Source organism: Choloepus didactylus, chromosome 7 (assembly GCF_015220235.1).
Source record: "Choloepus didactylus isolate mChoDid1 chromosome 7, mChoDid1.pri, whole genome shotgun sequence".
Lineage (NCBI taxonomy): Eukaryota > Metazoa > Chordata > Mammalia > Pilosa > Megalonychidae > Choloepus > Choloepus didactylus.
This window is the reverse complement of record NC_051313.1, coordinates 106,203,590-106,216,124: the sequence shown is the minus strand read 5'-3', so window position 1 is coordinate 106,216,124 and position 12,535 is coordinate 106,203,590. Positions and strand designations below refer to the sequence as shown.

The 12,535-nt window shown below is 37.9% G+C and overlaps 1 protein-coding gene across 8 annotated transcripts in view; it reads left to right on the top strand.

Moving 5' to 3' along the window:
• RUNX2 (RUNX family transcription factor 2) overlaps nucleotides 1-12,535 on the top strand; it is a 230,296-nt gene that overhangs the window by 166,235 nt on the left and 51,526 nt on the right. For all 8 annotated transcript variants that reach the window (XM_037843139.1, XM_037843141.1, XM_037843140.1 and 5 more), the window contains one exon: nucleotides 12,317-12,478. In XM_037843139.1, coding sequence (XP_037699067.1) covers nucleotides 12,317-12,478 — 162 coding nt within the window. The remainder of the gene's footprint in view (nucleotides 1-12,316; nucleotides 12,479-12,535) is intronic.

Here is a 12,535-nt window from a genome sequence, read left to right as displayed (position 1 = left end):
TCACAATACTTATGATAAAAGAGCACAAATCCTGTGTGCAAACACTGTTTCATAGTTAGTCAGCCCTGGCAGCCACCATATGAGGAAGAGCAGAATTCAGGCCCAGCCAGAGTGGTCTTTAGGAAGATAAAGCTCAGTAGAACCCTTTGAAGGGCTGGGGGTCAACATGTCATGTTATTGAGCAGCATCCATTGATTAGCTTCCTCAAAGGGCTCTTTTTTGACTTCTCTTGGTTGGTATTCCCTGATTAACTGAAGATGCTCTGGCTCTACTGTACTTTTAGAAAAATAGACAGGGGTAATGTTCTAAGAAGAACTCATTCCTTAAATTTCACTAACATGCCTTTGTAATTTTCTTCTACTGGAATAGAAGATTCATAGTTAGTACCAAACTGTTTAAAAAGAATCATCTCCCACATAATGTCTCACTTCATCATTCTTCACCAATACTTTTCTATTACTAGCCAAACTTTAGTTCTCTGCCCAGGGAAGTCTTGGTTTCTTTCTCCCATTTTTTCTAAAGCACCATCATCTCTTTTTAGTTATAGTTTATATATACCTTCCCCCTTTACTAGCTGCCTAGGGACCTTTCTTGCCCCCTTTTATCTTGTGCAATGGACTGTGAACACAAGGATCAGAATAGAAGACTAACTTTGAATGAAATATTCAACCTGCAGAGCTAATGCAGGAGAGGGCAAGTCAGGCATGTGGTTTGGTACAGTGGATGCTCTGGTGGTGTATACTCATGTTTAATCATGTGTGGGCATCTGAGGCTTCAAACACAAGGGTGATATGTATTGACTATGTGGTAATAGCAATAGTAACATGTTACAGGTATTATCAGTTTACAAAGTTATTTTCATTCCCTTGTTTCATTTTAATATATGCAAAATTATTCTAGGAATGGAATTGTATTACACTACAGTTATGACTATTAGATTCTTTCTAGGGCTTTGTTTATTTTTTGCAGGGCTTGCTTTTTAATTGTTTAAAAGCAGTTTGTTTTAGTAGTCTTTAAAAGACAGATTTAAATAAAGAGAGTCATATTATGAACCACATTTAGTGAATAAGAAAACCGAGTCACCAGGAGATTTCTGAAGTCAAATTAGAGGTGAAATTAGAAATCAGTGTCCCAAGAAGGTGAAATTCGACAGTCGAGGAGAGGTGAGGGTGTAGGGGAAAGGGTTAATAAGAGTGGTAAAGGTTTGGTGCTGTCACCAGGATGAATGGTGGGAAAGGAAAATGACTTTGGATGAGCATCACTGAGGATGCAGCTGAAGATACAGTTAACTAGAAAAGCCAGTCAACACAACTATGTGACGATTTCCAGTAGCAGTTGCAGTTTGGGAACAGGAGTGGAATATGAGGTGGTGGATCGTCAATGTGAGTGATGATATCTCTAGGACTTGGTATAAGTCAGGTTAACAGGGAAGATGTTGAGCCAGTTACCAATGTGAGGGAAGGTCCCAAAGGCTGGTAGATTATAGTAAAGGTGGAAGAACTTCAGAGGCGGAGTTGATCCCATCTTGTGGCCCTGGAGAATGAGCAGCCAAAAAGTGAAAGGGTAAGGAGGAAGTATCTACCATCTGGGGAAATCCCAAAGTTTGAGTTCAGATGGGAAAAAGGAGTGTCTTATAGAAAGGTTGAGCATAGAGGAGAATTATTAAGCAGGTCCTGTATCTTGTTCCATCTTTTCAAATGCTTCATTCTGATGCTGCCTTGAGAGAACACACACCTCTAGTTTGTCTGACCAGGGCACTAAGAAACTATTAATATTATCCAATATATCCCAAGAGTGTGTTGATTTTTGTCATCCCTTCATACTTTGGCTTGCAGTTCATGCAGACTCTACTCTAATGTAGGCTTCTCCTGTCTTGCAGTTGAACAAATGCAGGACTTTACTTTTACTCTTAGTCAATTTCATTATGTAACTTTTACCGTATGTCTTCAGCTTGTAGGGTTATTTTATAATTCTGATTCTTCATCCAGTTTGTTGATTATTCCTCTCAACTTTGTCTCATCTTGAAGCTTGGAAAGATTATTTTTATGCCTTCAAGACTTTGATGAAGATGTTGGACAGAACTAGGATAAAATGCCCTTGAATATGTACACCTCTCTCAAAGCTAATCATAACCTGTATCAACAGCCTTTCAACTAGCACGTTAAATATATTGTCATCTGGCACACAAGACTGGCTAAAGAGTTATAGCATATATCTTGCTGAACTCAAGATACACAATAGACAGATGAACTTTCTTTTAATCTTTTGTTCTAATAAGCCTGTGAAACAAGTTTTTAGTGAACCCATTCTGCTTTCTGATATTCACCGTGAAGATCAAATGTGAAAAGTTCTTTGGACTCAGGCTGTTTAAAATGACTTAAGTGTTTTTAAAGGATTGCAAGCAAGTCAACACCAATGACGGCTCCATAAAACTAGATGACACTTAGATTTCACCAATAGCAATATCATTTTCTGAATAAGGTAAATAGGGTAAGGGAATGTGAAACTACTGTTTATCATGTAGTAAACTTTAAAGGCATTATCTTCAAATAATTTGATGGCTGTCATGTGGAAGAGTAGTCCTCAAGAGCAAAACAAAGATGAATAGAAGAAACTTTTAGATCCTTCTCAGTCAAGTAGAAGCTCCTCACCTACCATTCCCTAGAAAGTCTTGCAATACTGTGTGATATAATTTATCTTGAAGTGAATACTTGAATTCATTTAAAGCAGCAAGCTGCTCTCCCTTATCTCCTCACCTCTCTTGGGCCTTAGTTTCCTCTTAAGCATGTTTTTCTGTTCTTTCTATTCGAAGATCATTCTTCCTGATAGGGAAGATTAAATCAAAATAGTGTGAAGTAATTTTCCTTTCAAATTGTGATCAGAAAAAATTATACCCGTGGTTCTCAAACTCTGGTGTATGTTAGCATCACCTGGGGAGCTCATCAGAAATACAGATTCCCAGGCTTTATCCCTGAATCAGAGTGTATGAAGTGGAGCCTGTCCAGATCACTCACAGCTGCAGGCCTGAGGCCCGTTACACCAGGCTCCCTTTGCTGTTCTGGAGCCAATCCTGATCTGGCCTGGAGGTGGCTCAATGCGTCCCAGTGTCCTGAGCACAGGTCCTGGACTCCACCCTTCATCTGCCATTTCCCTACATACCCTTGCTTAGTGTCTGGTCCTAGACTGGACTTCTTCCCTGCTTCTATTAAAATGCTGTCAGAGGGAGATTTTAAAAATGCATATACGGTTAAGTCACCCCAAACTGAAAAATACCTCAGTGACTTTCCATTACACTTAAGATAAAGACCAAAACCTCTAGTATGGCCCAGCAGGTACTGCGTAGCCTGGCTTCTCTCTGCCTGCTCTCCAGACTCATCTCCCACTATTACGAACCTGTCGTCAGTGTTCCAACACACTGGCTTTCTCTCAGCTCCTCAAAACAGCCATACTGCTTCTTGCCTAGGCACTTTATACATGTTATTCCCTTTGCCTAAAACCATCTTACCTTTCCTCCTCATCTACTGGACTTCTGCTTATCTTTCAGGTCTTGGCTTGATCATCACTTCCCTAGAGAACCATTCCTTGACCCTCTGTGGTTGGAGTCCCCCACAGTACCTTCCTTTAGTGCCATAGACATCTCCATTTTAGCACTTAGCACAGTTCTATGATTGTTTGTCAGTCTCCACTACCAAACTGTAAACTCCATGAGGGCAATGGTTAGGTCTGTCTTTACCCAGTGTCACTATTCATAGCACATACCAGAACAGGCACACAATAAATATTTCTTGAATGAATAAATGACCAGGAGACAATTCCTAGAACCATTGATATCATCACCCATCTCACACTAGGTATCGCCATGCCTGGGAACTTTCTGTAATACCCCAACGGCTATATCTCACCCCTGGTTGTTGACAGCAGCTTGATTTGCACCTGAGTTTACTACACCTTCTTCAATCCTATGATTTGAATTAAGGGTCACTCCTCCATGCCATTACCACATCCCAGTTATATCTCGAGTTCTGGTCCTGCTTGTCTGTAACTTATTCCTTTTCTCTGCTTGTTTCATTATTGTTGTCCAGTATATGTCAAGGCAAAGGCTCAGTTAGGTGTAACATGTGCCATAGCCTCATGCTTCTTCTATTAGATTTTCTTTTAAACAAGCTATGCCCCTCCTTTTCTGTAAGACAGTTGAGTTCCATACAGCCCAAAGTTAATGGTCTTTAGAAGGCACTTCTCATCCCCTTATCTTAATTCAATTTTTTTATGCCTACATGTATCATTTCTCATTCTCTTCCTTGCTATTATCTCCCAGGATTTTCTAATTCCTCTTCTGCCATTGTTTGCACTGTACATCCCTATTGTCATTCCTGATGCACGCTACATGGAATCAAGTTTCATCCAAAAAGTTTGCTGCTTTTTTCCTCAAATATCAGTTTAAAGAGCTCTGAATGAGGGGGTTCCATTTCCTATGAGATGATTCAGTAGCTACCTTGGTCAATTTGAGAAGGCCCCTAGTAGGGACAAGAAGGGAGGCAAAGTCCTGCCTTTGGGTCTTCTCTGCTGGTATGAGCCAAAGTGCTCTGTGATAGCAGGCATAGTAAGTGTCAGGACCTGTCAGCTACCTTTGCAGCTGCCGCAAATCAGCTGCTCGTGGCTTCAGTAATTTCTCTTGCAACTGCTGTCTCCAGAAAAGACTGAACATAGGAGTCCAGTTTTCTGAGTGGTTAGAATGGGAGCATTTACAGCTGGGAAAGGTCTTATAGATAATCCATCCAAATCCCTCATCTTATAGGCAAACACAGTGAGACTCAGAGAAGATAGGTAAAGTTATTGGTCTGCAACTGTACACAGTCAGTACCAAAGCTTCCTGTCCAGGGTTCTTCTGATGCCTGGAAGAGGCTGTTTTTTTTTAAGACAATGTTTCCTGTTAGTCAAGAGAACCAGATGTGTGTGGGAAAGCTCATTCTAAATATTTCAATCTAGTCAAAAATTAAGAGCATATAAGAGAATTTAACGTTTAGTATTTAAATTGTTTTGAAGTGGGAAATCTATTTATGTATGAATGAATGTTTTGTATTATGAATGACAGTGACATGACAGAATTAGTCTAGGACAGGAAATTATAAATGATGCACCTTTCCTAGTTGCAATGATTTTCTTTATTTGGCCCTGGTAGAATTGAGAGGCATAGTCTTAAAGTAAGCTTCATTATTAGGCTCCATTCCTTTAAAATACTCCAGTTTTTAAAAAAAAAAAATACTTGAGGTTTACACAGCCTGATTTGAGTACTAATGAGGGAGGAAATGGGTAGAGGAGAAAGGGATGAGAATGTGAGGATCTTTAATTGTATCCTGCTCCCCAAACTTAGTAGGTACTCACGCAGAGGCACTGAGCCTTGGAAGAAATGACTGGCTGTCGACGTTTCATGTTTCACAGAAACCAGCCTGGCAGCGCTAACAGGAAGCTCTTCATGTGCTGGTTCAGGCTTTGTCCCTGTTGACTTGTTTCCTCCGTTCTCTGCGTGAAGTTCAGAACCTTGCCCATGGTGTGCCCTGCCACGAGCAATTCTTACGAAAGGAGGCCTGCTATTAGCAACTGCTGAATTTCCATGCATACCCTTTACTGGGCTTTGATAAAGCTTTCTGCCTGCTCTCCTTCCTTGCCCTCAAACTTATGCACAAAAGAAGAATTATACTTGCTTTCCAAGAGTCAGTTCATTTTCCTAGAGTTTCTTTTTTCTAAACACCTGCCCTACTCTGTTTTCTCTTATTTTGACCCCAGGTGTTTAGAGTTCAACTATGCAGACATGAAATATCATTGGAAAGTATAAAGACTCTTAAAGACCAAGACTCTTTACATAGCACTTTAGGAAGTGCAAGACCACTCCCTCCTTACCCTCATACCACTTATCAAAACCCGGAAGCTATGGTCCAGCTCATAGAAGCGAGTTTGCTTTTCTCATATCCACAGATCTAAATAAATGATTGCTTTCATTTTGCCTGACGCAAAGACAACTTGAGACATCCCTCCCCCAATTAGCATTTTTGAGCATCTAGGTACTTTTATGTTTAGGGGTTTATGGAATGCAAAACAGATACAACCAATCCCCTCCAAGAAGCCTAAGTTGAAAGAACACCATCCCCTAGAAGAACTTAAAGTGTAAACTCTGACATCGGTACTCCTTGGTTCATTTCTAGCTTCAGAGCTTTTTAAAAAATGCAAACACATGCTTTATTGAATGCTTTGTTCACATGCTTTGAACATTTAAAAATTATTGTTTTATATCTGTTAGTCTTACTTTCCCAATTGCTTGTAAGCTTTTTCAAGATAGGAAATGTCTTTTATTTCTTACATATCCTGCAAACCATTGTACTGGCACATAGACATGCAGTAGTTGTTTATCACAATAAAAATGTATAATTTGCTGATTCACCAGCACAGCAAGTAAAAATTCCCTTTTTACCTCAAAAACCCTGCTAAGGTAGCAGGTGGTAGTAATGGCCATTTATGCTGGCTAGATGAAAAAGGGACAGCTAAAGGTGAACCTTACATTTGATTCAGTAAGTTTGGAGAGTTTATCTCCAAAGTGTGTGCAGGCATCCGGACACACTTCTGGATTAAAATACAAACTCTATTGAGTGATGCCATGCAGTTTGGTAGTGACTATATCTATGACAGACTTTCCTCCAGTTGAAATGAATGCTGAGGGGATTCCTTATGTGAAATGACTAGCTCCATTTTATGCCTTTCAAGAAAGAGAAGTTTAACCTGAACTCTTAAGAGCTGGATTTGGTCTACTCTCAAAAAGGAAACCATTGATTTCTTCTGGAAAGATGCAGTTACAGATCCGAGGGGTCCAATAGCCTGATCTTACATGCCTGCTAGTTTGATTTGACAGTTAGCACTGGGAACTGTTTTCTCATGGGTTTCATCTCCAGGGCTTCTAGGAGCAACTTAGGTCCTCTGCATTTTTCACTTCTCTCCCATTTAGTCATTTGGATTAGTCACATCCTGCCTGTGAAGTAGGCTCATTGTATAAGGAAGACTTGACTTTCTCTTTCAAATTTATGCTGCAGGTCAAATTTGATTATAATTTCCCTCTACCACCCCTTTTTCAGGTGGCAGGAAAGAAGTTTGAGGGGCAAGAGGGGTGGGATCATATTTAAATATTCATGTGATAGTTAGTATTTCAGATTTTCCAAACTATGAAGAGTATGTGTGCACATAAAAAAAGCCAACATCAAATGTTTTGTTTTTATATCATTATATCAATATAAACATTTGTCAATCCTTTGAATTTCTGTAATACAGCAAGAAAAAAAATATTTATAGTTTCTGAAGATTGCCATATTGAAATAATGAATTATAGTTTTTAAAAACACCTTAAACTATTTTAAGTTCCACACTAGTTTTCGTTTCTTAAATGTTTTTGTTCAATTATATTCTGAAAGCTTGTGGGTGCTTATAGGTAGTTACAGGACACCCAGGATCTAACCTCAAGGCATGTCTGGCCCCTCTATCCTCAGAGACACAGGAAACAAGGATAATCTTATCTGTGTTGGAGTGCTGGGGCATAGTACTTCCCTTCAGGTATCTGCAGACAAGATAAGAGAAATCAGTATAACTCTGGATGGGCTAGAGAAAAAGAATGGAATTTACTTGTTTTGAGAGACCTGAGGTTAAGATAGAGACAGTTTCTTGTTTGTTAGTGGGTAATTAGTAGGTAGTCTCAGAGCTAGGTCTTATATCCTTCCCTGTTAGTAACCTTAAGATTGATTGGTGGTGCCTAAAAATCTATCACCTGCTCTCACCCAGCCAAGTAAGGAGCAAATCTCAGAGGTCTCAGGTTTCTTCAGGAAGCTGAGTTAAGAAATTGTTTGTGAGATCACATTAAGGTGACTTTTCTCTGCCATAAACATTAGCAATTGTCTTCAAAAAAGCAAATATACTCTACTCTTATTTATGATAGGATTATATTTTCTTGGTGATTGAGCATTTAGGCACACAAAGCGTTTTACAATCATCTTTTTCCCCCTAAAATATTGAAAAGGTTGAAGTGTAAAGTATTTGAAAATACACTCAAAAGGCTAGGATTTCTTGGTTTGGGAGATACCAAGTCTAAGAAGGAACATGATTAAGGTTAAACGATCATTGGGGGTATTGGATTTGACTAACATGTACATATTCTCTTAATTGTGGACTTGAAAGCTACAGGAAGCTCTCTAAAAATTGTCCTCTGCCATTGTATCACAGATAGAAAAATTATTGAACTCAGAATAAGAGGTTACAGACTAGAAACATAAATACATAATGAAGTTTCAGTAAAGGTAGAGGTTTAACTCTGGCAGACATTTACTGCTTTTTTCTCAGTAAATGTGAAGAGGTAAGCTCTTTACTGCAGGTATCTCATTTAATCTTCATGACAGCTTTATGAAGGAGGTATTTTTGTTTATCCCCATCAGAGAGATGAAGAAACTTGAATTTTAGAGAGGCTGTGTAACTTGTTCAAGATCACACAGCCCAGAAATGGTGATGCTGGGATTGGTTTCTCATCCACAGGGTAGGGTATTAGAGAAGGCCTGGAGTGTTTGGAGACCTTGCTTTTTTTTTTTTTTTTTTAAGGTTGCTGTCTTCTTTTAAAAATTATACCAGTCTATTAATTCTCATATGGCAGTTCTCTCTTGGTAACTCTCTTTCTTAAGTAAGTCGCTATCATAGAATCTTAGAATGGAGACCTTGAAAGAGATTGGTTGAACTGCAGTCTGTCCTCTGAGAGAGAAAACAAGAAAGATCTTACTTATTTAGGGACAGTGGGAAGTTATTTTTCCTAATCTTGGCTATCTTCAGGGAAGAACCTACACCAAAAGTGAAACTGTTCTTTACTAGACTGTTGTAGTACGTATATTTGAGCAGTCAGGACATTTATGTAAAAGCTAAAATTTCACTGATGTAACTTAAACTCATTTCTTCTTTTATAGCCTATGGGGAAATTAGAGAATGACTGATTACTACTTCATTATGATATTCCTTTATTTCACTCAAGCCACACTGGAAAGTTCATTCAGTAGTTGTTACTGAGCACCTACCTTACCACAGGCCAGGCTTTATTCTAGATTGTGTTGCATCAATCTGGGACATCTTCAAGAATAACCCTAGATAATCTAGCTGTTCTAGATGATTTAGAGCCAGATTTTTATTTTTTCTGAAGAATGATAATGATGATTTGCCACTCACTGTATATTATTCAATCCTTACAACAACTCTGAGATAGTATTAATAGCCCCATTTTACAGATAAGGAAATTAAAGCTCAGCCACATTAAGAGTCATACCCCATATCACACAACAGGGCTTTGACCATGCACATTCCTAAAGAGAATGATAGTTTTAATATAGTACTTTATAGTTATCAGAATGTTTTCATTTGCATTATCTCATTTAATTTTCCAAGGAAACATGATGGTAATTATTATTGTTGTATTTGTTTTGTAGATAACAATAAACACTGCTATTTATTGTGTACTTAATATGTGTTAACAGTATCAGATACCTTCTCAGATAAGGCCTAGTTCATGTAATGCTCACAGAAACCCTAATAGGTATCATTATTTTCATTTTATACATGAACCACTAAGGCCTTAAAAGTTTAAGTGATTTGCTCAGCATAGTGGTTAGCTGTGATTCCTATGCTTGCCCACTTTGCTATATTTACTTTATCATGTTATAGTTTCCAGATGAGGAAACTGAGGTTCAGAGAGTTAGCTAACTCAGCTGAGGTCACACAGCTTATAAAGAGCAGAACTGGGACTCCAACTCAGATGTCCTCATTAGAAAGCCCATTTATTTCCCACTCTACTGGGCTGCCTTTCTGTACTGTTATCTGTTATCTTATGTCCATGTGAAGTACCCTAATTCCTTTACGATATATTTAAACTCATATTATTTCCATCATTTTTATATCTTTGTATTTTTTCTCATTTTTAGGCAGGGAGTCCTATATTACATATTACTAGTAATGATATGTTACAGTAGAAAATGGGTATATACATTAAAATAGTTGCTCATGAATCATCTGGTAAAATCAGATTGGAACTCAAATCCAAATCTGAGTCCTGTTTAACCAAGTGGTGCTTGTCCTTTTTACCTATTGAAAATGTTGCTTGAGAGAAGGCCTTGCCTCCATGAGATTGCTTTCCGGTGCTGTAAGGAATGAATCTTTTTCCATCTGAAGATCATTTACCATTTCTCTGAATAGTGAATTGCATTAATGGTGCAAGGCTAGGAAGTATGTCAATATCAGATATATCAAGGTCTAGTCACTCAGATCTGAAATGTTTCCAATCTATACAATCTAACCCTTGAAAGTTTTAAAGCACAAAAGTTCATTATTTTAATGGTCAGATATCTGTTAGATTTCTGAAAGAGACATTTATGTTAACTATTTATAGTGCTACACTTTTATTCAAATTGTAAACCCAGGTAAATGTTCTTAAAATTGAATTGGATGAAAGTTTTCTATGTATCTGTGAATGTCTATAAACATCAGATAAATACCCAGATGTATTTAATTATTTTGACCCAAGGAAGTATGTCCTTTTTAGACAGTCTTTAAATAAATTGTTTCTGAATTGAACAAATAAACAAGAAAAAGCTGAAACTAAGCAGCTTTGACTATATAGAAAACAGAAGTTTTAAAACAGGATTTATCTCAGAAAAACCCTTGTCTTATTATACTCATTTTTAGTTTTAGAGAGAACTCTGAATTGGTGTTAAAATATGTTAATACTTTAGAGGATTAAGCTTTTCATTTTCAAAGAGTGATAGGTGATTTGGGAATAATTTAAAACCCATGCCAAATGTATTAACTACAATTCAGATTTGTTTAACCATGGAACTGTCCCAGTGGCACCAGGAGTTTTTTTTTTTTTAAAGACAAGAATCAACACTTGTTGAGTGCCTTCTCTGTGCTAGACCCTTCTTCATGGTTTTTTAAAGTAATTCTCACAATCCTGTGATTCAGGTATTCGTACCCTACCTTTTACAGATGAGGAAATTGAGGCTCAGAGCTGCCCAGTAATAATCTCAAGATCATACAGATTGTAATAGTATACAAGCCTGTCTTGTGAAACAGTCTTATTAATTGAAATTTTTAAAAGTAGCATAAAACTTTTATAATTAGCATAGAAACATTTAAGAGAAATTTTCTTATGATTCTGTTTGATTAGCCCTCAGATAAGAGCAAAATAGTTTGAAACACATACTTTTTCACTCTGGAAGCATACAGCAAATTTACCTTTTCCTTATGCAGACTGAAGTTCTTTTGATAAATCTACTAGGCCTTAAGTTTGTACCTCTAAGAAACCCCACAGCAATATATCAAAAGATATATTAACTTCAATCAGTTGGCTGCCCATTATTTTTATTATTACAGTGACTGGTAGGTAACACTAGGCCACATTCCATATAGGTGACATCTTTTAAAGAAATTCTAATAGGTTTATAAAACTTTCCCCATTCTCTTGTTTTGGGTCCTTTTCTTACTGTCAGAAACTCATTTGCTTCCACTGAAACTGAATGATGCTGAAGCTTTTCAGTCCTTAATGGTAGTTGACTTTAAAATTCAGTCATTCTTTTCTTCTGAAAGCTTAGTTTCTGGTTTAGCTTTAGCATGATAAAAATGTAGCCTCCTCTCCTTTCTATTCTTGTTACTTGCTGCTTCTTCTGTTCCCATCCCTGTCTCCCCACCCCCCACCCCTCATGCTAGAGCCCCATTTCAGTGACCTGCCTGGGGAGAAAATGCACTGTACTGAAATTATGTGATTTAGAAACCAAAAAGCACACCTGAAAGTTAGTATCTGGGCATGTAGGAATAAAAGGCACAGCCTATGTGTTCTTTTACCAGGTTAATCATTCAAACAAATTTTTTAACCAAAAAAAAAAAAAAAAAAGTAATACATGTTTGTTGGAATGGTATTAGAAAATACAGAAAATAAATAAAACATAATTCCATTTTGTAAAGATAACCAAAGCAGATCATTTTCTAAATGACTGTTAGACTTTCCAAATAGAAATATTTATGTGAGGGAGAGACAAATAGTCTTACGCATGATCCATTTTGTTGTGTTCACTGAGACTCAAAGTCTAGAAAGCTTAGTGCTATACAGGGCCAGGAAGGGTGGGGTTGTAGGAATGAAATAGTCATTTCTTTTGAATTCTCATTTTTTTCTGCTTTAACCTTTCTAAGTTTTGGGTTGCATATTTCTAAGGCTTCAACAGCTGGTATACTGAATATTTTTGTTTTTTCTTTTTCCTAGACCCCAGGCAGGCACAGTCTTCCCCGCCGTGGTCCTATGACCAGTCTTATCCCTCCTACCTGAGCCAGATGACTTCCCCATCCATTCACTCTACCACCCCACTGTCTTCCACACGAGGCACTGGGCTTCCTGCCATCACCGACGTCCCCAGGCGCATTTCAGGTAAAGATCGCACTTTAACTAACTCCCACTCCTTTCCACTCCCGTACAAGGGCCAGG